Raw genomic sequence first — 27,390 nt, forward strand, 5'->3', positions numbered from 1 at the left:
GGTTCATTGTTCCCTCAGGCTCAGCCCCTCTGGGTCCCAAAGCGCAGGTGAAGAAGATGTCCCAAAGCTCAAGGTCCTGTTTTGAGAGAGACCCCTGCAAGGCAAGGCAGCAATAGAAGAGCTGCTGGGTGGAGAAATCAAGGTGCCCTCCTGGCACCACACCTTCACCTGGGCGCTGCATGCACGCAAGCACACCACATGTCCTCCATAGGAGGTCTATATTGAGCAGATTCTTTTTGGTATTGGGTGGTGGAACCGGAGCGTGCTCCATCCACTCCATGCATTGACCTGGTATTGCAGTGCTTCCAGGACCGGTGCAAAAAAAACAGAAAAAGGAAAAAAAAAAAAAAGGCACTTGGCTGGCAGGGGAAACACTGCGGCTCTGGGGCCATGCAGGCAGTTTTCCTTAATTCCCCGGGGGATAACTGCTCTTCCGGGTTTAGTACCCGCCGAGGTGTCGGGGCTTAAAGCCCACTTTATGAAAAGGGGAGGCTCCTCCCTAGCTTGCCCCTGTGGCCGTATGGCTGAGAGCAGGCGAAACTTGGGAGCATCTGAATCCCAAGCCTCCGGGCTTTGGCCTGCATGTAGGATGCCTGTCAAAAAAGTTTGAAAATATTTAAAGCCCCTGGGGGATGGGGGATGTTTGCCAGTTGTAGGGCTACTTATGGTTCTGGACTGACTCACGAATTTGGACTTGGCTGATTTGGCTCGGAATATGAAAAATGTCTTTAAAAAACCCGAAAACTTGGCTAATTTTTCTTTGGGAGATAATAGGCCTGGGGAAGGAAGGCCAGTAGGGTGCTTTATGATACTGCAGGCAAGGTTCTGTGCGTAAATCTGACACCTTTTATCAGATCAACTCAAATAGTTGGAAAATTCTTTGCAAGCTTTCAGGTATAAATGAAATATATTTATGATATTTCAGAACACAAGTGGACTAAACAAACAGGAGTCATTAGTAAAGAAAAAAAAGTTGTATTTGAGTCTTATGATGTTATGAGGTGATGTCTTTCACAGCCTCTTGCTGCCATCTGTGCTAGAAGCAAGAAGCTCACAGAGGTAGGTTTGTCTGTAAGTGGCACAGCTCACCCATGAGAGGAACCACCCCATCCCAGTGGTCCTGCTTCTGAGGAGGAGATGTCCATATGTTGCTGGCCCCTACAGGATGACCAATTGCCTCATACCTGAAATGTACAGTGCCCACTCTTTTCTAGTCTTTTCCAACATCTTCAAGGGGAAGGACTGGAACTAGTTTTAATTCATTTAGGATATTTTCAGTATTTAATACCAGGAAAGTCACCTGGTAAACCTGATGATTTCCTCTTCTCCCCCTCCTACCCACATCAATCCCTGGGTCCAAAAATAATTTGCTAAAGCTAAGCAGCGTACTGTATTCCACCCTTGCATTCACCTGCCATTTAAGTCATCTAAGAGATCCCCGGCATACACCGGAGTGTTAGGAACTCCCATACTCCTGTGTGCAGGATCCTATCTTGTACTTATTGTCTAGCATTTTGTCTTGTCAGGTTTTAAATAACACAATTGATGCTGTTTTCACCATGTGCTTTGGGGACCATTCCTCAATCAAATTCCTCAGTTGCTGTCAGGAAAAGTTGCATAGTATATTGTCTCAGTCGTCCTTCTCATGATTTCACTATGTTGATCTGGCACTAGGTTAGGTTATTCTTTTCTTGGCATTCACATCTTTGATATCTTTGTAGCCCTCTATCAAATCTTTCCATTTTACACATTATAAGACTTCAGTTACATTCAAAACTTCTTTAATAAATCACGTTATTCAGACCCCTCATCATTTTAGTTGTTCTTTCCTGAACCATCTCCTGTTTGTCAGCATCTTTCTGTAGATTAATTGACTACTTATGTTACCAACATCTTCACAATGGATCTATGTACAGAGGATCAATTAAATTGCTACACTGGGATTCACTGCTTTGGGTTATTTTTGCTCTTTTTGGATTTGTTTGTTGTATTGCTTCATTGAAGAATTAGATTTTATTTGCTGGCCTGTATGCCCTGTAGGCCTTTTCTTGTTAGCTTCCTTCTGTCTTCCCTCCCCCATTAAATATCTGTGTTTTGGATTAACTTTCTCCCTGATGCATTAGTTTTCATTTTTCCAAGCTGGATCTCCTTTTGTTATTTTCTTCCATGTTTTTACTGTCTCTGGGTCCCTTGATCTTATTTCTCTGTCCTCAGTGGAATTTGGAGCTCCTCCAAATTGAATATAGTTTTTTATTATGAACTGTATGCTGCCACTTCTATGCTGTTAATTCAGATATTAAATAAAAAGAAACCCAACATGGATCTGTGCAGTACCCTGCTACCAGCATCCTTTCATCTCAATACATTACCATTTATCAGCATTTCCCATTCTTAAGTCAGTCCTGTGTGATAATGCTGGTATCATAATTTATTTGAATAAACTTGGAGAGTTATAAGATTTCATCTGACACCCATTAAAATGTTTTCCTAAAATACCAATCTATAATGTTTGCTGTTTTCCCTTAATTTGTTAGGCTGTTTTCAAATGGTATTTGGAGCTGAATTTACAAGAGTATGTAATGCAGCCTTAATTGTGCACACTATTTCATGTACTATCTTGTGCCTGTGAAACTTATCATTTGCCCATGCAACCAGATACACCCTTCAGTACGCAGCTGGTCAGAATTAGGTGATCAGAACAGTTTCTTCTAGTCTTAAAAATCTATTAATCTATACATATAGATGACAAGCCATAGTTTGAGTGTCCTACCAGTGAAATATGGTAAACCTTCATTTTCGTCTGTCCTTATCATGTACTCAGTAATGTTATACCAAAGCAAAGATAAATTTAAATCAGTTATTGTTTGCCATTCAAAAATCTGGGGTCAATATTAAAATTGCTAACAAAATAGTACAATATTGTTTATGTACAAAAATAGAAACCCAGCCTGAAATGAACCTTTCTCACCCTGGAGATTTAGCAAAGCTCGCTCCTTTCAAGGTCTGTCAACTGCATTTACAGTTGTAATGGAAGCTTGTGCTCATGATTTTTGAATAATATAAAACTCTAAATTACTGGCAAGGCAGACATATGAACCAAATTGGAATTAGATTTGTATCAAACGATCACTTAAGTGTTAGTATAATTTTCTTATGATGGTAAAAGATGCTAGAGAGGGAAGTATGAAAGATAGGTTGAAGGACAATGCAATTCAGAGATGATCTGAATGCAGGGAAGCATGGTGGCTTAGGAAGCCATGTGGTTTTTTAACCATTCGGTATATCTGGAAACTCTTGTATAAACACCATATGTGCCTTTGGTAGCACACCCCTTTCCCCAACTGACAATCCCTGTCAAAAACCAGGTGTTTTTGTACTTTGTAGCATGAGGTCCACCGCTGTCACCCTTGCAGGAGTCTTTAGTCCCAGAAAGGTCTCCAGCACAGAACATGTTTTCTGTGATATTTAAGTTGGTCTCTTCCATACATTGTTTTGTTTTCACACGTGGCAGGTCAACTCTCATAAGAATGGCAGAAGTAGCACCTCGCTCTATGAGACGCCCCCATCCACTCACTGTGGAGTATCTAATGGAGGACAGCTCACGCTCTGAAAACTGCCTGTCAGGCAAACATATTGGTACCACGTAATCGGTGAAGTTAACAGGCTTCTCCAGTTGCAGCAGGGCAATGTCATGTTCAACTGTGACTGAAGAATACTTTTCATGAATTATGATTTTAGTAACTGTCCTCTCTTGCTCGCTTTCCTCTTCCTGATTTATTCTGTGTTCACCTGCAAAAGTAATTATGACCCCAGTCATGTTTAGATAGAGAGCCAGCTCTCCAACTTCACAGAGCTTGTGTAGAAAGAGATTTCTTTACTTCTTATTTTATTACATTCCCACCCTTTCTATTGCATCCTGATTTTTAAAATGTTTCTCCTTGGTTCACCAGAAATAGTTCTTGTTACTCCAAAAGGTCTGTGCCTTAGCCTCTTCCTTCCTTTCATGTTTCTCCCTTTGATTGGAGCTATGCAATAGGGTTCAGTTACAGAATTGCAACAGAAGGCTACAACACACAAAGTCTGTATTTCTGAAGCAAGATGACAGAAGTGGATACTATTTCACTTCAGTCTATTACTTTATTGAAGCACACACCTTGGCTATTACACAATTAACTCATAGTAAAGGTCAGAATGGACTAGTCTCCCTGACAGTTATTTTTGTAACTGTGTGTAATTTCACCTGCCACCCCCTGGGAGACAAGTTTCTCCTTCATGTTAATCCCTAGGTATCTGTATTCCCTAGCTGTAGGAGGAACAGAAAATCAGAGTGTAGTCTCTGCAACCTAGTGAATTTATCCCACATGTGGAAGTCACTCAGGAGCATCCATCAGCTTCACATATAAGGGAGATGTAGGTCAGGCATAGGAGAGCCTGAAGTGTTGCCCATTCTCCGCTTGACTGGCCAATGGATCCTAGAGAGAAAAAACTTTTTTGCTACACATTAGGCATGTCTACATGAGATGTTTACTGCAGAGTTGACTAATTAGATCCAGAGTAAACATCTTGGTATTGACACGTGTAGCCCTGTTAAGCTGCAGGGAACCGATAAACTCAAGAGTTTTTACTCTGCAGCATCACACATATAGATGATAATGCAGCTGGCTGGTGCATGAGGGTGCTCAGTACAGGGGCTGCCTGCCAGCTAGCCCTACAATGGAGAATGCTTGTGCCCCAGCTAGCCCCGCCACAGCATGTTGATCTAGGTCAGAGCAGCCCTGAGCTGGCAGGCTGACCGCTGGGACCATGGGCCACCTGGTGTTGCTCCAACCCAGCTCAACATGCTGTGGTCCCAGGTGCATATTCAAATTGTGCTCCACATTAATTGCACGTGTAGATGCACCTCTTGATGACAGACTTCCTGTGGCTCACTGACCATGGCTGTCACCAGCTTCCAATCCTTCTTAAGAGTGGATTTCATGGCACAGAGGCAGAAACTGTTCACATCTTTGCATCGCCCAATTACAATGGGGTTAATTCTGCAAGTTTTGAGCCACTCCTGGTCAAATGCTAACACTCTTGTTTTATGGGACTTTTTAAAGACTTATTTTATGGCTCAGGTCCAGTGTGAGGAATCTGAGGTACTGCCAACTGCTGCAGTTGCATATTGTATTTTGTAATCCATTTTGAAAGCTATTTATTGCCTTTAGCATTTAACCCCTCAAAATATTTTCCACTAAATAATTTGGAGTATCTCTCCTGACTTCAGAGAAGTTACTCTGGGTTTTTGGACATGTAAGAGTATATCTTGGGGCCCCAAACCTTGAGAAACTGAGGAAAGAAGAATGCATACCTAATTTTATCTTCAGTTGTTTGACGTTTGCTTTTTCTACACAATGAGCTGCAGTAACTACCCAGTTTGGAGCCAGGAGGGAACCCCCACAATGTTCTTTGAGATTCTGTATTAACAAAGCCTGCAAATACACAACCAGAATATTCATGTTTTATAGCAATTTGCTGGGTCTGCAATTCTATACAAGTTAAAGAAAGCATCTATCTGTTGTATTCATATGACCATGAGATTATTTAAAATAACATTTGATTTTTGGTTGAGATGTATAATCCCAAGGGCCCTTTGCTCAGAATACAAAATGTAAGACTGGATCTTTTAGTAATTCAAGGGGATATAAAGGGGCTTAAATATCCATCTTTCAGTGAAAGCTAACAGGAGGTGGGCATTTAACTTCCATGGGTTCCTTGAAAATCTGGGCAGTAGTTCTGTGGGACTCCAGCAAAAACAGCCACTTCAGAGTAAGGTTGAGGCAGGTAATATTGAAGGGTTTGGAGCTTATGTTACCTTAAGCTGTGCCCTAACTGTTCTACAGATGAAGAGAGGACTTTGTTATCAAGCTCTGACAATCCTGCATCTTTCACAAGGGCCCAACTGATGAAAAAGTATTAAATGAGAAAAAAATGGACCCCTCCCCCCAAACAAACCACAACATTGAAGACTCACCTGCCATGGACATACACCTGGAGGACATTCCACACCACCCACAATTCTCCCGTCCTCAGTTTTACTTCTTTTTGCCAAAACAGGTATTTTCCCACAAGGATAATCCACTTTGGAAAACAACAGAAGTATAATAGTTACAATAATGTGACTCAATACAGTGAATTTGTCAGAAAAACCTGTGCTGGGGTAATTCCATTAAACTTCTTCAGTGGAGTTATTCTTGGTGGCATAGGATTAGCTACTCCGAAGTTACTCTAAATAGCTCAGCAAGTTAAGTGGTCTTTTAATTCTCTCTGGATCCAGTTTTCTCTAGATCCTTCATGGTACCTGGGTCTGCTGCTATTAAACATTCTGTTCTCCCTTGTCTTGGAAACCCTGTAAGATGTATGCAGGAGGGGATACTCTCTGACCCACTTTGAGAGTAAGGCCCTGATTTGTATTCTATGACAAACTGGGCATATTTACATGTGAAATTAATTCAACTGAATAAACTCCAGCACAGTTTGTTTCAGAGTTTATTGCTCTCAGGTGCAGTGGTTACACTTACACCTGGGACTGAGGCATGATAAACTCGGGTGATACAACTCTGGTTGGCAAGCCTGGGGCTGCTGGGAAATTATAGGTTACTCAGTTTGACCTTGCTACTGGATAAAATTTTGGAGAATCTTGAAAGGGTCCAGAGAAGGACCACAAGAATGATTAAGGGCCTGGAGGACAAACCTTACGAGGAAAGACAAAGGGATCTGGGACTGTTCAGCCTGGGGAATAGAAGACTGAAATGGGACTTGGTTGCCATCTGTAAGTATGTAAGGGATGAATATCAGGAGCTGGGAGAAAAACTGTTCACTAGGGCACTCCAGGGGAGGACAAGGAGCAAGGGCAATAAACTGTGAGAGGTTGGTTTCAGGTTGAATATAAGGAAGAACTTCTTTATGGCAAGGGTGATCAGAATCTGAAATAGACTTCCCAAGGAGGTGATGCAGTCCCCAGCTTTGGAAGTCTTCAAGAGGACACTGGACAGACACCTTGCTGGGATCATTTGATCTCACCAGTATTCCTGCCCAAAGCAAGGGGGTTGGATTTGATCTTTTGAGGTCCCTTCCAGCCCTTTATTTCTGTGATTCTATGACCCAGCTCAATGTGCTGCAGATGGACTGGCTGGGGCATGAGCCCCTGCACTGAAGCACCCTTGTGACCCAGCCAGCCCCATCAGCATCTACATGTGTGTTGTGGCACACTAAATGATGGCACCATTGGATAGTATTTGTTTTGGGCAGTACTATCCCATGGTGGTGTTTATTAGTTTACTGCAGCCTAATAGAGCTGCATACGTAGATGCTGACATTGTATTGAGGAGCTAATTAGGCAACTACGCAGTAGATGTCTCATGTAGATGCGCCCACTGGATCTAAAATCTCTTAGATTCTGCAGCACCCAGACAGTAAAAACCTGTGCTCAGTGAGGTCAATCCTAGCCACTAACTTTAGTGGGGCAAGGATTTCATTCTGATGGGGTGGAATTTCAGATAAGTCCTAGTACTTAAAGAGTGTCTACTAACCAGCTCAAGGCAGCTTCCTGCACAATACATACATTTTTTTGGCTTGCTTTTCTGAGGTTCCTAACTCTTCTCTTGGACTTTTATAAAGAGTAGGGGATGACATACATGTCTATCCTGGCTTCTGAAATATACTCTGTGGGCTCAGACATCTAATATAGATGCTTTAGTTCTTTATTGGATTTAACTCTTGATTTACAGAACCTTACCATGGGGAATACAGGACACTTCATCACTTGCTAGCTTGTAACCTTCTGCACAAAAACACGTTCGTTTTTCAGTTGAGTTCAGTTCAGTGCAATAGTGTTCACATCCACCATTGTCACTTATGCATTTCAGTAAGTCATCAAAACCTAAATAAGGAAAAATGCATGTGAGTTTGTGAGTGTGAAATTCACTGCAATCTCTGTTATTGCCAGGATGGTCAAAGACAGGTAGGCAAGTGCAAGTAAATATTAATGGCAGAGCTGCACAGAATTAGAACTAAATTCTCCAGCACAAATTAAACAGATCAAAAGTTTGCCGTAAAAAGCATTCCATTAAAATCTTTTGCTAATAGGTATCACAATGTATTATCTACAATATTGTAATTCCTTCCTATTCTTAGAGCTAGATATAATTGTAGTAACTGTTGTTAAATGTTCCTATATTAACAATAATGTTTTCCTCTCTCCTACAAGAGCACTCTGGAAAAGCCACTGGTTAACTGATTGCACAAGATGACATCTCTTCTAGAGCAAAGACATATTTGAACATTTTGGTATTCCAGCCATCTGAATGGCCGAACTTTAACAGGTACTTTGTAAGAAATATTATTAATTATGTGACAGGCAAGGATATTTTTGGGGGTGATAACTTTTACTGGAGCAACTGCATGGGATATGCTAGATCCCTGTATGGGAAATATTTTAGTCAAGTTTTTGAACCCAAAATACTCTACTTCAGCCATTATTACTTAGCCAGATTTATTAGCGATACAGTACTTAGCCAGAAATTGTCTCCACTCTGGAGACACTAGCAGCTGCCATAGGGAACAATACTGTACAAAAATAATGAGCACAGGGTGTGACGTAACCTTTCCAGGTAGGATTCACTTTAAGGAACAGTTTCATTTTCTGAAGTTTTTTTTTTGGAGAAGGAGGGGTAATGAGCCTTGCAGATATTGATTGCAGACTGTTCTAGGGGGACTAGCATGCCCAGGTGGTAAAAGTTAGGAATGGGCAAGAAAGTGAATGGCTAGGATGGATGACTAGAATAAGGTAAAGGAGAAGAGATGAGGGTAGAGATGTAGGCTGGGCTTGGCATGATGGAGTCCCTTTGTAAAGATCATTAATGGTAGTCAGAGACAATATTTAGGGAGTCCAATATATCTGCAAGCTCCTAATCTTTCTTTGGGCCTCTAGTATTCTGCTATTACACAGAGTGACCGAAATTAACTCTAGTAGTCAATATATAGTCAAGAGTCTCAACCAGAGTGCAGCAACACCGTATGGTGTCTTGAGATCCTTTTAAGGATGCTACAAGGAACCGTGCAAAATTAGCATTGTTAGGTGTCCAAATACCTACACAAGAGCCACAAGAAAAAGCCAGAGATTTCAAATAGGAATCCATAGTGTCAAAAATATTCTGACTTATTGTGGACTTTGAGTTCTTTGCAACAGGAGAACTGCTTTATCATTTTTTCATAGTAAAAAATGTGTGAAAGTGCAGAGCTTGCATTTTCCGAGGACTGCCTTGTGTGTAATGAGAGGTGACTTAAGTCTATACTCACTGGTGTAGAGAGTTAGGACTAATGCCCATTGAAATCAATAGGAAAACCTCTGTAAATTTGGTAGGGTTTTTCTGTCCCCATATGCTTTCAAGACTCTAGTCTTACTTGGCTACACAACATTTCCATTTTCGAGCCAACACACCACTAGAATTTAGTCACAGAAAAGTTCCTTTTTCTTCAGGTCAGAAAAGTGAACTTCTCAGAAGATCCATGTTGTGTAATAAGTATTCTGCTATTATACAGAGTGACTGAAATACCAGTATGCTAGATTCCTTTATAGCACAATTAACTACAGCAGTCATATATTCTGTGCAGGAATGGTACAGAGTAATAAAGTTTGTTCCATTTGTCAGAATACCTGGTATTTGAATTATGCTTTTTTTCAAGATTTGCAATTGCTTACTTTTTTCACAATTTTTGCCCTCATAATCCTTAGGACAAAAGCAGACATAATCCTGAGCTTCATCAAAGCATGTCCCACCATTCTGACAAGGATTGGGATCACACTGGTTCCTAGCTGCAAAGAAAACAAACATTCAGCATCAGTCTGGTTTATAGGAAGAAATGCCATAGTATAATTTCAGGTATTGTTAGAGCATATAAAATTCCCCTACCAGTATAGACGTGCCAGAATTGCATCTGGAGGAAAAAGAGGAAAATTAATTCTAACAAGAATAAATTCAAAGAATTTCTATGGCCTGTATTACATAGGAGAAGAGATTAGATTGTCACTGTGGTCCCTACTGGCCTTACAGTGTATGAATCAGTGAAAACAGGCATAAGGAAATTCTTCATATATGGTTTGTCATTTCATATACCAAAGGCCATGAACAGATTATATGAATGTTGCACTGAGCTAGTGAGAAGGCGACTAAATTTGCAGCTTTGAGCAAAGGACAGAAATTACATATAAACAGGTAGAAGTGATCAGAAACTGGTTCAAATCTGTAACACAACAGAAGTTCAGTGCACATAAGCCACTATCAAAATGTCTGAACCAGGTTTAAGATAAACCTGGATGGATGTAGTATCAGACTTAACTGATTTAGGTGAAATCAGTTGATTGGACTTCTGTCCCAGATCTCCACTGGATTCAAGTTAACTCACAATTCCCCATCATCCCAGGATACTTTGGCACCTCTCCCTACAAACCTCCTCCACCCTTGCAGGTGGGCGGGCTAGCTTTGGCTCATGCTGCAGATGTACGGCTGCATTTCTGGAATCAAAAGTGAAGCCTGTTCACTTGCTTATCAGTTCAATCTACGCAGTTTAGACCAACCTGTGAAGACTGAATCAATTTAGCCTTGAGCTTTTTGACTGTCTGTACTTAGCCTTTGAGAAAAGCAGCGTCACGTTTAACAATATTAGTTTTCTACTTTTTCTGTATTTTATAATTATGATAAACATAAAGGTCCAGAGAAGGTATTTTTTAGCCCCCACAGTTTAAAGGTCAAACTTAATTAATTTATATATGTAATCCAGGCTAAAAATCTGGCTAACATAAGACTGCTATCCATTACTTACTGTTCTTGTATGATCTTGGAAAATTTCTTTGGCTTCCTCAAATGAACACAATTCTTCTATGCATTCTCGCTCTAGTGACCCAGATTTTAGTTCCTCGAAGAAGCTATTTGCTCTTCTTTGTCTTTGCAGCAAACTGTTTGCCTCCTGTCGCTTTAAGAAGACTGAAAAGTAGAAATGATTGGACGCCTTTATTTGTTACACTTTTAACTCTTCAGAATCATGGAAAGTCAGGAAGATTCCAGCCAGAAGGACTTTTGTATATTTTAAAATTGGGGTTTTTTTGTAATGGTGCTTAAAATATTCTCACTGTGCAACTTTGCAGTATCTCTGATAGATATGTTTTTTTCACTATGATGTACATATGAAGTCAACTGACAGATGTCACAATTTACGCAGGCCACAATTTTAGAAAATTTTAACAGTGCTGCATTCCAGTATCTCATGAAGGAGTGTCATGCCTCACACTAGGTTTTGTCAAAAGTAGGACAGAATTTCCTTTAGTTCTGACACCTGAGCTACCATACGGCTAGAGAATGGAAATACAGCTCCTCTCACATATATATTATTTCTCTTTGCATAAATTTAATTATACTCAACATATTAAATCACATGGTAAGAGAAAGGGACATCCTTTGACCCCAGCTGACTTCCTGCCCCTGGGGTAGGGGGCTAGACTCAATGATCTTCCAAGATCCCTTCCGGCCCTAATGTCTATGAAATCTATAATGTGAGACCTGAGGGCACTCTTTGTCTGAAGCTTGTCTAACATCTCGCTCAACTATACAGTTAGCTTCTCTAATAGAAGATATAACATGACTCCCCACATGTGATTGCTTCATCCTTTTTATCTCAAAATCTTCCACTCTTTGGACCAGCAGGAAGGCTTCTGTGAGCCATTAGTTGTCCGTAGACCATAACTGAAAAACCACTAATTTAGTATAGTGGTGACCAAACTTGTATCCTATGGGTTGCATGAGTGGTGCAGGGTTGGTCTACTGGCCAGATCTAGTCCATGAGCCACAGTTGGCACTCAATCCAGTGTGCAGCCTCAGCACTACACACTGGATTAGGCCTCTGCTGCAGCCCTGTACCCTGGACCATGCCAAAAGGCCCACAATGTTTGGAAATTTGGCAGTGGGGGAGTGGAGGCAGTGTGAATTGCTACTGAGCAGCCAAATTTCAGGACCACTGGTTTAGTACATTCTTCTCTAATTTCTTCTGAAAAAACTTGTGTGCCTTGGCAATTCGTTTGGCTGGACATTGGGGCTGGGAGAGGGCATGTAAGGCAGAGGCAGATCCAGCTTTACTGCCATATACAACATCACCCCGCACTGCCACCACCTCCAAGGAGGTGACGGCAGCGTGAGGTGCTGGAGACACAGCCCTGGTCTCACCTCCTGACTCTGGTGCTCAGGGCCAGATGCAGGGTAGGGGGCTTATGGGGCCAGAGGCGGAACGGTGGCACTGAGGGGTGCTGGGTGGTGGAGCTCCGTCCCTGCTCGCCCCCTCTCCCCCCAAGTCAGTCATAATGGGCAACAGTGGGGATGGACTGGGCAGCAGTGCAGGATGGTGGGTGGCGGTGCTCTTTCCCTGCTCCCCCTGTCATTCTTCATGGGCAATTGGCAAGTAATTCATACCATTGTTATAATTCATGATCATATTAATGTAGAATTCATGGTCTTTATAATATTCACAATACCCATATAATTTATAGTGAAAGATAATATTTTGTTACAATAATTCATTATATTATTATTGGCCCAATGCAGTAGTGTTTTCCTATAACTTTGTGCAGTAGAATGTACAAACAGTCTTTTTGAGTTAGTGTACAATACCTTCCTACATATTAAAGAGTTAATTCTGAAGTGTAGTGATAATTTCAATGTCAACACTGCTATTTATTTCACTTTTGAGCAGTTGAGCAGAAACCTCTAACTACTTTGGGGGATTCTAAGGAGATCTGGGATTGATCAAGGACTATCCTCAGTATATTTTCCCTCTTCAGTATGATCCCCTAAAGACAGAGATCTATCTTCCAGTCAGAAAGTGGTCTGCTTTCTGCTTTGAGAAGATTTGTGCAAGGAAACGTTGAAACTTACTGGTGGGTGTGAGTAGGGAAGTGTGCCCTACTCATGCTGTTTAACTGCCAACCATCACATCAGCATTAATATCATTAATATTTTAAATACCCACACAGACAAAATCAGAACAAAACAAAAAGAGAGGATTACTGCCACATGCCATGTCCTATAATGACAATGATTATTTTTTCTATAAACATTTGCTGAAATAGACTTTTTTTCCCCTTAGGGAAATCTACAAAATAACAATTCTAACAGTAGTCTTTATTTAATCTAGTTGCTAAAATTCTGTTTAGATGTCATTTTCACTGTTCTGTCATTGAATTTACGAGAGATAATAAATATGTGAAAGCAATTTGGAGAAGTAACTTTACTGTTATGAGAAAGTCAGTTACCTTTTGTTTCTGTTCATGTCCAGTTTTGTTCTTTCAGAGTACAAGTAATTTTTCCCAGTGGTTTGCAATTGTTTTCAATATTTTGCAATTGTTTTCTTATGCTATGTCTACTTATTCATTTATTAAAGTAAATACATATGCATATGTAATGACCGCCTCACCCCTTCTGTGTTCATGCATGTGCATATGAAAGAGGAAAACCTTCCTTTTTCTTTTTGTATTTTTAAAAAACTGCCTGTCCACCTCAGTTGAAAAGGGATAGCGAGTAGTCTAATCTCACTAGTGCCCCTCTGGCTGCTTGGCTGCTGATTTCCAGGCATATATTAGCACTACAGATAAGCCAGCAACTAACTTGTTGATTCACATTCATGTTATGCTACATATTTGTAATGTCACTTTTCTAATTTCTCCCTGATTGAATGACAGCTAATTGATTCTCTGCTTTCTGTGTAATTCAATAATTGATTTTCAGATGAAACTAGAAGCAATTTTTCCACTGACATTTAAGGAGTAGACACCCATGCCAGTAGCTACAAGAGCACTAGAGTACTCATGCAGACAGACACATTCATGAGGTATGTTTATATACGTTTCAACCTCCTGACATGAAAATAATGTGATTAACAAAAGAACATTTAATTGTAAATAACAGTACATCTGTTTCCTAGGACATACCTGCAGCCAGAGAAAGAGGAAACAGCAGCAAAAAGTAGAGAACCAAAACTCTGTAGTGACAGGAAACCATGATGAAACCTTAATGCCTGTGTCCCAATAACTTGTTGACACTCCAGGAAGAACAGTGTGGCCAAAGATCTCTATATTCAATGCTTTGACCTAGAGGAAGGGGTGGAGAGTCACTACACAGAGAAAAATGAAACCTTTTACAAGGGGAAATGCCATGATTCCCCAACACATTTTTGTAAACAAGCCAAGATGACCACTGTGAAGAATTCCTACTCGTATTGTGCAAAGACTAGGCTGAATACTATGAACTTTGCAATGTATTTTTATTAGTTACCTAACATTCCTAAATGTGCAATACCAGTGTCAATAAATGGCTTCAATTTGAATAACATTGTATTATGTGCATAGCCACTCAAACTATGCACAAAATAGCTTGAGTTGGCAGAATTCCAAGTTTCAGGCTTATTGGAGTCAATGGGATTGCATTGTTGATGCTTAACAATATTAAGTCCATACATATTCTTTTACTTCATCACCACTGTTACTCCAAACTACTGCCTGACACTACTATGAAACACTAATTAACTAGCAAGAAGGGGCAAATCCTGTTTTGCTCTGTTTTTTTGCAGTTAACGAGTCATATAATATATATTGGTGTGTACAAATATCTTAAGGAATATTGACTAGAAGAGGTGATTGGAGAAAAAGTTATATTTCATTAATCTTTTCAGTGGTTTTGCTGAATGTGGTCTAATCCACAGCCAAAGTTTTATCTGGAAAACAAGCATGCCTTTGAATTAAGAAGTATCAAAGACTAATAACTTCAGAATAGAGTTTGCAAAGATTTGCTTAAGATATCAGCAATGGTAGGATTGTATTTGTCTTTAGAGACTGGAGCATTCCATAGGGACCGGTTCCTTTTATGATTCTACTTTTTTAGGATAAAGGAAAGTGGATTCTCTGTGTATGTCAGTGTAATGAAGGGAAAGAGGCAGACAAGGGTCTTTGGGTCAATCTGATATCTTTTATTAGATGAACTCAAATAGTTGGAAAAATTCTTAGCAAGATTTTGGGTACAAAATCAGTGGGTACACCCATCAGTGTCTCATTTCCAGGAGTGACACACGCACAGTGGGTTTTTGTTTTGTTTATTCTTATTATTTCTTTGGGTTTATTTCCTTGGCAGCCCAGCACGTAGAACAGTGATTCTCACCTAGGGTGATGTGGTACCCTGGGGTACCTTGACATCCTTTCAATGATGCTGTGTGGTGCCACACAATATTAGTACTGTTTGGCATGAGAAAATTGCAAGATAAATCCAAAGATTTCAGATAGGAATCCATAGTGTTACAGGCGTTCTAACCTGCTGTGGTCTTTCTGAGTTCTTTGCAACAAAAGAGTTGCTCTGTTATTTTTCTGTAACCAACAAATAACTGAAAACTAAGGGCTGGTATTTTCCATGAGGTACCTTGAGTCTGAAAAAGTTGGCATGCCTAACAGTGCTGACATTGTGTGGCACCCTGGAAAATCACAAGGCACCTAAGGGTGCCCTAGCACTGCCTTAGACATGCTATTTTTGTAGCACTACAGAAAAATAGATGGTTATGCACAGCTCCCTGGCTGCAGTTTGACAGAGTCACCACAGAGGCATGCTGTCCTGTCAGGACATAATAGTGGGGTACTCCTTACTCTTCCTATGCCTGGGGAGCTTGTCAGTGAACAATAGCTGAGGAGCAGGGACCCTGGTTTTCTCCAATTTAAAAAAAACAATACCAACTTTTTTAAAACCAAAAATTAACCCCAAATCCACATTTTTCCGTGATGAAAATGAAATACCACTAATATATAGATTAATGGCATTTTATTAATCATGGAAAAATGTGGATTTGGGGATACTTTTTTTTAACTGGAAATTGGGGATTTTTTTTTTAATCAGAGAAAATCAGGATCCCTGTTGATGAGGCTGCATGGAAGCTACCTGTAAGGGTACGGGCTGATTGAACAGTCTTTGCCACCCAGTCAGCTCTTGCACAGGGCTGGCAGTAATGGTTAAAATGGCAGCACCTTAACAGTCTACAACCTCATGATGACAACAGGAGATTTTGAAGTGAGAGCTGCAGAAAGAGTGTGTCGCATACCAAATCAAGAATCCAGCGCCCGCCCCCCCCCCCCCCCATGGAAACACAAGTCTGAGCTGCAGCAGACTCTGTTGACCTTGGATAGGCCTCATCAGCTATCTTCGGATACACAGATAAGACAATCATGGAAGACAATCATCCATCCATGACTGCAAGGGATGGCTGAACACCGTTACAGTTTAAAGTTGCTGGTGCTTGAGCTACAGCAGCCCTTTAGAGTGAGAGTCAGTCTCCAGTAGGGCTGGAGGGGACCGCCGGAGGTCATCTAATCTAATCCTCTGCCTGAGGCAGGGTCATCCCTATCCAAAACATCCCATAAAAACCATAATCAAAATTCTACATAAAACTACAGTCAACCCTGACACAACACAGACCTAACACCCTAACTTGCCACAGGTAAAGCAGGGGAACCATAGTGGTCAACATCCTGCTTCTAGAAAACGTTGATTCAATATACACTCAAGAGGTCCTGGGTAGAGGACCACACCCCCACCCCCACTTCAGAAAAAGGCAAAAACTCCTGCAATGCACACCAATCTGACCACGGGGTAAAATTCCTTCTTGGCTCCAAATATGGCAATTGGTCTGAGCCTGAGCAGACGGGCAAAATCCTCTACCTGGAAACCTCTGGCTTTGGAACCAGCAGGAACATTGGCACAACCCAAAGTCTCCAGCTTTGGCTGTAGCCAACACTCAGTGCCTCTGAGGAAGACTTAAAAACACCCTAGCACACATAGCAGAAAGGAAGGGGAGGGGGAAACCAGCAGAAGTCTTCAGTTTGCAGGCAGTTCTGTCACCCTTGCTGCTGGGTGACAGGATTGCAGCAGTGGCTGATTGGGTGGTGGAGACTAGCTGATTTGCCCTTGCTACCCAGGGCTGCTCTCAAGGGGATTCCTGATGGGCTTCTCCTTGGACCAAGAGAGGAGTGGAGCAGTATAGGATCCTGGGGGGAGCAGGAATGAGGGTTTTCCAGATCAGTTCATATACTGAATTTGTTATGGAAAAGCTTCCTTTGACTAAGTAGTTGTTGTTCTTGGTCCAAGAAAGTCCTGCCTGGTGGTACAAAGTCCATGAACATGTGAACAAGTGCTTTTTGGCACACCAAAGCAGCTTAAGGTATGACAACATACCTATATTTGACTTAGTCACCTACAACATACATTACACAAACATTTTACTGTTCTTGTGTGTTCTGGGTGATTGTGACCTTTGTTTTTTTCTCTTTTTCCTGTTAGTCTTTATGATCTATGACATTCTTATTTTATGGAGTAAAGCCTATGAAATAAAATATTTTATCAGGGGAGACCAAGTTCTAGGAATGATAGACAATACATGGTCTATGTGATAAAATGCCGCCTTCTAAAAAATATTGGAGAAATTTTGTTGGATAGTGACAATAAAGGTGGCATTCACAAGAAGGCCAGGCACTGGCTGGCTATAGTAATCCCTCAAGAACTTTGATGGAGTTTACTATAGCATTTTCTTGAACTTGACCTATAGTCACAGACTTCTTCTCAAAGCTGTTGCCTACGAGGAGCAACAAGCCCACTCTGGTAAAATCTTATTCATAACAGAAATAATCATACTTCTTTTTGTCAAAATCCAGCACAACTGCTTAGAATTCTCTTACACAATGAATTTCTAATCCTGTTTGTTTTCCAGTTTTTTGGTCTACAAGTAGGAACCTATGCAAATCACGATTTCACAGAAATTATGAAATTGGGTGATCTTGGTGAAATCCGTAGAAAAACAAAACAAAACCCGACTAAAAAAAAAAGTGCTGGCTCCCCAGTGGGCATCAGCAGTCCTCTTGGTTATGCAGCCTAGCAAAAAGGGGGCTGCTGGCACTAGGGTGATTAAGCAAGATGGCTACCACCCCCGCCCCTCAATACTGATTGGCTGAGAGGGCTGCCTGTTGTGTGCCTGTTGTTGGGGGTGGGGAGGGGGGACACCATGATAAGCCTATGAAAATGGAGGCTGGCTCTACTATCTGCCAGTGAAATTGGTCAGCTGCCACCTTGAGTGGGTGAGCCCCTATAACTATGGGTAGCTATATTAAAGCAGAGATACATCAGGCTGCAGTCTAAGATACTGTCTTGGCTTGTACTTTCTGCATGATTCTGAGAGCAACAAAATGATCAGCAAGCTAAAACTATATACAAGATTACTTTTGTGGTGAAGTTGTTGAAAAAATGATTTTTTTTTTAGCTGTTAGAATTCCAAAATTATTTTCTTTTCAAATTGAAATGAAAAACAGAAGTGTCAAGACTTTGCTAACTGAAAGATGAGTGATGTAGTATCTTTTAAAATGTTGTTAGAATGTTTAAGAATGTACTTGAAGAAAATATACTATTAGTTCTAAGCTACTATTAATATTAAATAAAATTCAGAATGAAACAGTATAGATATAAAATCCAAGTCGAAGCAAATCAAATTAGGTTCGTCTCAATATGGGGTTGGAAGGCAACCCTCAAATTTATACAGTCCTTGTACATAGAATTCTCATTATAATAGGGCTGTTGCTTGATTTATATCAGAGCTGACTAAATATCAAAATACTCAAATCAACTTATTATTTAATGACTGAATTGAAATCTGAGAACCAAGCTTCCTTTTTAGCTTTCCTCATTTCTAGTTTCTTCCCTGATAATCCACAACAAACAAACAAATGTTCATTTTGAGCTAAACGATGGGCCAACTAGTTGCTTTTCTGGTGTTTTCTGTTTAATACAATAAATTTAAGTTAGTCTATCAAGATGAAACCCAAATTAATACTTACATTTCACATAAGGTCTGTATGCCCATAAAAGCTATGAACTTGAAACAGGAAATTTTTTTGCACCAAGCATTTTGACCAGCTCTAAAGATGATGAGCTATTAAAAAAGTATTTATGTTGATTGCAATACTTGGTTCATACTTTACAGCAGTCTTTTGGGCTCGGGACAGAAATTACACATACACCTGTGCAAGTGATGGGAAACTAGGTCAAGTCTGTAACACAACAGAAGTTCGGTGCACATAAGCTGTTTTCCAAAATAGCCTAAACCAGTTTAAGATGAACCTGGATAGATGTAGTATCAGACTTACCTGACTTAGGTTAAATTGGTTTATTGAACTTCTGTCCCATATTCCCTCCAGATGCAAAATCAACTCACAATCCCCCAGCATCCCAGGATGCTTTACACCTCCCCCACAACCTCCTTCCTCGCAGTATTTATAGGCTAGCCTTGGTCCAAGCAGTCTGCTCCAGCCAAGCAGGGAGGCATGCTCTTGCACCCCCTGGCTTCTGGCCTGCGCTACTGTAGGCATATGGCTACATTTCTGGAACCAAAAGTGAATATCTGTTCATTAGCTTATCAGTTCATTCTAAGCAGCCTAGACTAACCTGTGAAGATTGACTCAATTCAGCCTTGGGCTTTTTGACTCTCTGTACATAGCTCTGGGATATACAAATAATGCAGGGCACTGTCTGTTTGTCTGATCTGTCTGAGACACACTGGGAAAAATGAGACAAAATAGATTAAAAATCAAAGCAAATAAATTCTCTTTAAATGATGCAGGAGATACCTCTGTCTAATCACATTTTGGGTAGTGATAGAAGAGTAACACAAAAATGCAAGCTAGAAGCATGGAAACCTGAAAAATACTTGTTTTGAACTACTTTAAGTTGAGTGTTGAACTGACCAGAGACTCATCTAGATGAATCTTTCAAAATACTGATATAAATAATTATGCCTGATACTCTAGCATCACCTTGAGGCTGCTGCTGGCACTAATGGCAAGAGGTTTGGAAATATAGTAAAGCAGAAGAGCAACAGTGTTTTAATGAGTCGGCTCTTCTCTTATATGTGCCTCTTGCTATAGCAGGGCTTTAATGTACATTGAGGGTTATGGTCTATCTTCTAAAGAAAGTGCCAGGGAGATTTAAATGTTTTTTCCTCAGGATCTGACAGATATGCAGTTCCCCACTGTAACTCATGGCACTTTGCAGGAACTGCCATGGGTTGGTGTTCCCCTGACCTGACAGACATTGGCTGCAGGGTCTGCGAGTTTGGGGGATTGAGCTGCAGTTTAGAGCAGCTGCTTGTCTGCAGCCATCTAGGGGTGGTGGTGGTGGGGTCCATTCCAGTCTCTCCATCCTCTAGGCTGGGCAGAATGAATTCCCACCCCTCCCTTCTCCCACTCTGAAGATGGCACTGAGCTGCTTCAGCCCAGCCATGCTCCCAGTGTGTGCTGACAGACGTTAATGTAGGTGCTCCACTTTGGAGTACCTTCATCTGAATTCTCACATAATGAAGGTTCAGATTGTCCTGAACTCTCATATAATGAATGTGATTGGGCATTTTTAAAGTGCTCTGCAGCCATGCACTTCCTTTTAACCCCTGTAGACAAAACAAAAACACAACACCTCTAGATTGAGGATATCCAGCAAGAAATGCTGAAATTTATTCATCAAAATTTTCATACAATAAAGACCTCTGATTTTATACTTCTTGATTTACAGCTGTAGTAAACAAAAACAAAAAAAAACACCAAAAAAGAAACAGTGAAATGTGCTGTATTAAAGTGCAGTGATGTGTGTAAGATCACCAAAATAATGCAAATGACGCAGTCAGGAGACAGATGAAAGGACAGAGTCTCACTCTCAGACAGCTTTGGAGTAAGATATGTAGGTAGGTTATGTTACAGATAATTTACAAAATAACTTACAAACAGGACAAAAGCCCAAAATGTCTACACACTGCCATTTCATTATCACATATCAGGCTGAACATTCCGAGCCAGTACAGTATTATATAGGATAATTTTTAAAAAAGGAACAGGCTGTTGGAAATGATATATAAAGTAAAAACCCTGAACAATTTTAATATTGCAATATTACAAGAAACCTATTTATGCATTGTAAAGTGACATTTCCAGCAACATGAAGGCTATAAATACATCCTTTACATTGATACATATATACACAGACACAGACACACACACACACACACACACACACACACGAATTTGCACTGACTGGAATCAGTACATTTGACTGTAAGTGGAAAAGGATTCATTTCTGGAACACTAAAGATGCTTCTTTTGAGGCAGTTCTCTTTTCATTATTTGCACTTCCAACTCTAATCTAAATTCTGGGCATTGAGATAAACTTTTATGGCCTGATTTTCACATGTGCTGAGAACTAGCAGCTGCCACTAATTTCAATAGTAGTTTGCTGTGCTCAGAGTTTCAGAGACTCAAGCCCTTAATGTCTGAGGTTATTTTAAATACAGGACATGGACCAGAGAGAGAATGGTATCTTAGTATAAAGTAAAAAATATATCAAGGATTGGATTGAAGTATTCAGTGCAGCATATACATAAGTTTATATATTGTTTGCATTTGTAAGGCTGAATTGTAAAGGATACCCTATGGAGTGATAGCTTACGGCATTGGTTTACATCACATCTGTAAAACTGCATGTTTATGATTTCCCCCTCTTTAAAAAAATAATTAAAATATTTGTCATTAACACAGTTCAGTATTTTAATAAAGAAGTTTTCCACCCTCTTCTGTCCCCCTTTATAGAAAAGGTTATGAGTTTATATTTTCTGTCCTTTTAAGTATATCTACAAACATCATCAACTAAAAATTCCAGGTCTCTAGTCCTCACAGTATGTCTTCAAGCAGAAGGAAGACCCCAACTACATAGTTCATCTGCAAGTTTTCTTTGCTTGTAACCATCTTCTAACTGTTAGAGCTGCAGGCACTGCATTGCACTACAGACCATTTAGAAATTGCTTAACATGTTTATATTAACTAATATAAACATGTTAAGTTTCAATGTGCACCCTAATGACAACAAATAATTTTGTTTCAAACATGCTATTAAATTACTAATGTTATGTAAACACAGTGATTCTTGTAAAGAATTTAAGAGACCAAAATACCTAAAAAATAGCCATTGCACAGTTTTAAAAGTCAGAAAAGATAAAATGGTCTTCTCTTTTGATACTTTTATAATCAGGGGATAGTCCATTTATTTTGCAGCATAGCCTGGAAAGTATTTTACTGCAGAATACATGGTGTTAAAATGCAAGACAACAAGAGAACAGCTAGGCCAAAATTTAATTCCCGGTTACTAGAAAAACTACTCCTGCACTGCATTAACTCAGAACTGTATTTAAAGGAAGGATTGAGAATGACTAGTAAACTCCAGATTTATTATCCTAACTTCTATATAAAACAGTGATTACCAATTTATTACTTTACAATAGTATTTGCCACTGAACACATTTCTACTGTTTTGTTTCTGATAGTTGCAAAACAATGTTTCTCTGTAGAAATTTGACTTGGGAAAAGGTGTGTTGTGCTAGTAACTGTTGAGATTCAGGCTTCAAATGAGAAGCTTCTTGAAGAGTCTTTTTCCAACCATTTTTTTGTTTCATTTATAATATTCACACTCCACATACTTTCTAGTGAGATCTTCCTAGGGATGCTTTGTAAGCCACCATTTAAAACATACAACAGGGACACGCACGCTGGTTCCCCAATACTCAGAAGTCTGCACAGGATACTGAAAGTTCACAGGAGGCTCGATGAAATTTTAACATTAGCCCTTAAGGTCCGAAAAGCTGGTGCTACTAACATTGCAACTATCACTGCAACTTGATGATGAGCTCAAAATACTGGAAGCAGTGCCTGATTCTGGAATAGAAGGGAAAGCAGTGGAATAATTAATAAGAGGTAATTGTTAACAAGTCTTCAGCAAAATGGGTTGCTGGTACATTTACTACAGATGCCTTACCAGAGCTGCTTAGAGACTGTGCAGATTTTGAGTTGCCTATGAGCATCAATAGATTGTTGGCTGGGACCCAACCTTCCCTACCGCTAGTCAGATTCTTTACATACCTAAAAAAACAAACACATACTGTCAAAACATTTTATTGAGATGTTTTAGAAGAGTTACACTCCACAAACACACACACAAATATATGTGTATATGTACAGTGGTGTAACAAGCAGTTGGGTGCCTGTGGGGGAAACCCTGCAGGAGCGGGTGTTGGCACACGCGTTTTGAGAGCTGGGGACTGTAGGTCTGGAGAAGGATGGGTTCTGAGAGTATGGAGGGAGAAGAGAGGATAGAATATTTTACCCTCCTTCTGTAAGAGCTATACCAGGTTCACAGGTCAGGCACTATACGTAGATTCTGAGAGCAGGGAGAGAGGACGGTGGGGGACACAACAGTTTTACCCATTCCAGGAACTAGTAGATAGCCCTAGCTGAACTGCTGCCACTGTGGGTGCTCTGCCCACCTCTGCTGCTGCTCTTCAAGTAGCAGCAGCCAGGAACTGTTTTGGCATTCCCGGCATAGGCATGTTGCTGAGGCACAGACTCTGGGGGTGGTGGTGGTGAAAGATTCTGGTACCTCTCATCCACACCTAGTTATACATATGTATATACATATATATGCAAAGCTATGCACAGGAAAAAAAGTATTCTGAAGCTCTGCATGCATTTCCAGATAGTTAAACACAAATTTCCAGTTTCATACCAAAGTCCATCTTCCCCTTCACGGATCAGCTGAACAGCATCACCACTTTTCACTGTAAAACTTTCAGAGCTTCCTTTGTCATAGTCAGTCACAACAGTGTATTTACCAGGAGTCTAAATGCACAAAGGGAGAATAAAACCAATAAACTAATAGTTAAAATAGAGTAGATACTTTATTTTGTGAGGGGCATTCTCTCCCTCTCCTCTCAATAAACCAAAAAGATGCCAAGATGAACATTTACTTTGAGGAGCGGCAAGGGGCAGAGGGGCATAGGTTTACAGTCACAATTTACTGGCATGTGAAGTCAATATATGAAATCTCATACATTTTGAATACTTCCTGAGAAATCTTTCCAGCATAAGACTTGATTAAAAACTTCCTTCTCCACTTAAAGGGCCTCAAAGAAAAGTGAAATTTTAAAAGATGCAGAAGTGAACAATATGAGCAAGTTGTGAATTTCCATACGCTCTCTACCACACCATTTTTCATTACTGAGGCAGTAAAAAAATGACACTTACCTGCTGCATGACTTTCATTTGAAAAGTCCTTTTGTAAGTAGTCCAAGTCTTTACAGATCCTTTCACAAGGTTAAGCCTTGCATTAGTGTCTTAAGTCAGGCAAACTTCCCATTGAAATCACTGGAAATTTTGCTTGAATTAAAACCAAGTCTGGGACCAATTCCCACCCCCTGGCTGAAATAACAATTCCCACGTATTCACTACTTCCAGCATATTGATTAGTAAATTTAAATGAACTGGTAAGAAAATGTTTCTGGTTACCAGCTTCATCTCTCCTCCCCCTCCTACAACTTCTTCTTCTGCATCTGATGAATTAAGTGGGTCTTCAGCACTAGACCAGCCATCATTTTCTTCAGAAGCATCAAGTGAATGAGATGTTTTAGTCCAACCTTGGTAAATAAAAAGTGTTGACAGTTACCAACTTTGCAAAAATGTCCCAGAAACAAGAAAAGCTCCCACTCGTTTTAGTGAATGAAATGGGAGGGAAGTATTAAGTGGGAAAATGTATATACTTTCTGGGCCAAGGTCATGGCTAGTGTGAGGTGGCACAACTCTAAAGTAAATTAATCTCATGGCAGTGGTGAATCTGGCCCTTCATGTTTTCAAAAAGAGATAAAAAATCCCTTGTTTGCATATTAATCCAGTATACAGAAGTTCTTTTACTTGGAGGAGGTGGAGATAGGAATAATTTTCAAGCTGTGTGCTGCTGGGAACTAGCACATAGGTATGACACTATCTAACCAGCTAACTGGTCAATTAGAACATGACAAGTGACAACAGCAGCCTGGTTTTTCAAACTGTGAAGCACTTCCCTGCTGATGGCAGTTTCAGGATTTCAGCACTTCATCCAATCACATTATGACTATTACAGAATTGGTTGCTATTAAAGCTGTTGAAGACAGCATCCCAAGAACAGAGCATGCATTATGAAATGTCACTAGTTATTTGGTAGAAGGTACCCCGTAGACCTCTGCACCTTATAGACTACTTATATTTGGTAACAAGTAACACAGGCTATAAAGCATTTGGCTTATTTATAATACTGAAGCATGTCCAGTATAAAGTTAAACCACAGGCCCTGCTAGTAGCAACATGCTTTTCACTGTGGCCAGGAGTTTAAAAAACACAAACAAAACATATACATGTAGTTCAGAGAAGCGAACTGGAACACGGCACTAGAAAAGATGTGCAGCCCATTATTAATGGGCACATTTCTGTCGAGGACAAAGTTACATCATTAAGACCCAGTGAAAAGAATTAAAAGGAAGAACATTCACAAAGCCAACTCTACATAAATGCATGATAAGACTTAGCTGGATTGAAAAGGAAACTAGCATTTATGCTTTTCACTGGTTGCCTAGGACACCATTTCCTATGAGACTAATAAGGAAAATACATTTGAGAGGAAAAAAAAAAAGTTTTGGTACCATCAGGGAAAAGCCAAAACAACTGCTAAGAAGTACTGCACAGCACACCAAACAGGTTCACTTGACCCAAGATGGACACATTACCTTGCCTGCGTAGTGTGACCGGCATAAGATTAGAAGTACTGAGCCATTTGGCCCTGTCCAATAATACTGACCTTGCATCTGTGAAAGAACTGAGTAATTAAGTTCAGGCTACATTTCACATATATTTCATTTTAGTGAATATATATATTTCATTTCATTCTTTCAGCCATTGGCCAGGTCTTCCCTATCAACTTTTGCAGGCATAGTTATGTTGCCTAGGCACATGAGGGGATCACACCTCCTGGCTGACATAGCTGCACCAGAATAAACCCTGGACTGGGTGCAGGTAAGCTACACATCAGCATAACATGTTATTTGGGGAGGTGCTGTAGCTTCACTAGTAGAAATAGCCCAACAAATGTTGGTGTCTTGAAGCGGAGATATCCAAGCTCTGCTGATCCACCTATAACAGCAGAGTTGCTGTAGTGTAGGCAAGTCACTCTGTCTTATCTTTTTAACATTATTTGTGCGTTGTTTCACAGAGCCTCTCTTACAGCACAATGTGGCTACAAATTCAGTTGGGGTTGCCAGACATGAGCATAACACAAATTACAGTGTTGTAGCCATTCATAAAAACTGGCACTGAATTTTTATAAAAGTTTAAGAGAGTCTTCATTTATACAGGGCAGATTTAAAAAAAAAGAGGTGGAGGGAGACAAACACAAACAGGTAAAAGAATTTCCATGAAGTAATTTTCTATTACTTTCAGAAAGGATTTAACTAAATTAGAATTGACAAAACATACTGCTGAGTGCAGTTAGGGAACCTCCTTTTCCTCCTCACTTGAGCTGCCCCTCCTGCCCTGCCCCTCCCCCCCACCTAAGTCCATTTTTCCTGCTGGAAATTTGGTGGGGGAGAGGAGATGAATGAGAGAGAGAAAAACAGTGAAAACAGGTGTTTTAAAACAGAAAACTCTCTTAGGCTATCAATGGCAGGGGTTCTGGGGAGGATAGGAGACTGCATCCATGGATGCTGGATAGCAGGAGGTTAGAATTGGTAGATGCTGGGAGAACAGTAGACGTGATATACCTTGACTTTAGCAAGACTTTTGATAGTCTCCCACAGCATTCTTGTTACCAAACTAAGGAATTATGGGTTAGATGAATGGACTGTAAGACGGATAAAAAGCTGTTTGGACTGCTGGGCTCAAAGGTTAGTAATCAATGTCTCAATGTCTAGGTGGCAGTCAGTGTCAAGTGGAGTGCCCCAAGTGTTGGTCCCAAGGCTGATTTTGTTCAATATTTTCATCAGTAATCTAGAAGATAGGATGGAGTTCACACTCAGTAAATTTTCAGATGACATGAAGCTGTGGCAGTGGGGAGTAGTATCTATGCTGGATGGTAGCACTAGAATTGAGAAAGACTAGCCAAATTGGAGGATTGGGCCAAAAAAAAATGTCATGAGGTTCAGCAAGGACAAGTGCAAAGTCCTGCACTTGGGATGGAAGAATCTGATGCACCAGTACAGGCTGGGGACTGACTGGCTAAGCAGTCAGCATCAGGTCTGCAGAAAAGGACCAGGGGGGTTACAGTGGACAGTGAGATGGATATAGAGTCAGTAGTGTGACCTTGTTGTCACGAAGGCTAAGAGCAGACTGGGTTGCATTAGTAGGAGTCTTGCCAGCAGATTGAGGGAAGTAATTATTCCTCTCTATTCTGCACT

At 40.4% G+C, this 27,390-nt stretch overlaps 2 protein-coding genes across 8 annotated transcripts in view; both read right to left on the reverse strand.

Moving 5' to 3' along the window:
* Positions 1–943: 943 nt before the first annotated feature.
* F7 (coagulation factor VII) lies at positions 944–14,169 on the reverse strand. Its single transcript, XM_090021985.1, has 8 exons — positions 14,015–14,169; positions 10,864–11,024; positions 9,954–9,978; positions 9,743–9,856; positions 7,778–7,921; positions 6,014–6,120; positions 5,351–5,471; positions 944–3,789 (listed from the first exon to the last, which is right to left on the reverse strand). The coding sequence occupies exons 1-8, from the start codon at positions 14,082–14,084 to the stop codon at positions 3,248–3,250; spliced, it is 1,284 nt and encodes a 427-aa protein (XP_089878111.1). The 5' UTR covers positions 14,085–14,169; the 3' UTR covers positions 944–3,247.
* Positions 14,170–20,591: 6,422 nt separating this feature from the next.
* MCF2L (MCF.2 cell line derived transforming sequence like) overlaps positions 20,592–27,390 on the reverse strand; it is a 174,845-nt gene continuing 168,046 nt past the window's right edge. For 4 of the 7 annotated variants that reach the window (XM_090022015.1, XM_090021999.1, XM_090022031.1 and 1 more), the window contains 4 exons: positions 24,479–24,606; positions 23,700–23,812; positions 22,953–23,056; positions 20,593–22,852 (listed from right to left, as the gene is read on the reverse strand). In XM_090022015.1, the coding sequence (XP_089878141.1) occupies positions 22,758–22,852; positions 22,953–23,056; positions 23,700–23,812; positions 24,479–24,606 (440 nt within the window). In that variant the 3' untranslated portion in view covers positions 20,593–22,757. Of the gene's footprint in view, positions 22,853–22,952; positions 23,057–23,699; positions 23,813–24,478; positions 24,607–27,390 lie in introns of all 7 variants that reach the window. The other 3 variants (XM_090022005.1, XM_090022050.1, XM_090022041.1) reach the window with 2 other exon arrangements.

Source organism: Crocodylus siamensis, chromosome 1 (assembly GCF_052110815.1).
Source record: "Crocodylus siamensis isolate JL-2025a chromosome 1, ASM5211081v1, whole genome shotgun sequence".
In the NCBI taxonomy this organism is placed as follows: Eukaryota; Metazoa; Chordata; order Crocodylia; family Crocodylidae; genus Crocodylus; species Crocodylus siamensis.

Bases quoted from the DNA above. Each gene is read 5' to 3' on its own strand.
- F7 (XM_090021985.1), bottom strand. From the start codon at position 14,084: ATGGTTTCCTGTCACTACAGAGTTTTGGTTCTCTACTTTTTGCTGCTG. The intron at 11,025-14,014 runs GTATGTCCTAGG...TCTACTTTTCAG, and splicing joins TCCTCTTTCTCTGGCTGCAG to TCTTCTTAAAGCGACAGGAG. The intron at 3,790-5,350 runs GTATGCATTCTT...TTACTTTTGCAG, and splicing joins ACAACTGAAGATAAAATTAG to GTGAACACAGAATAAATCAG.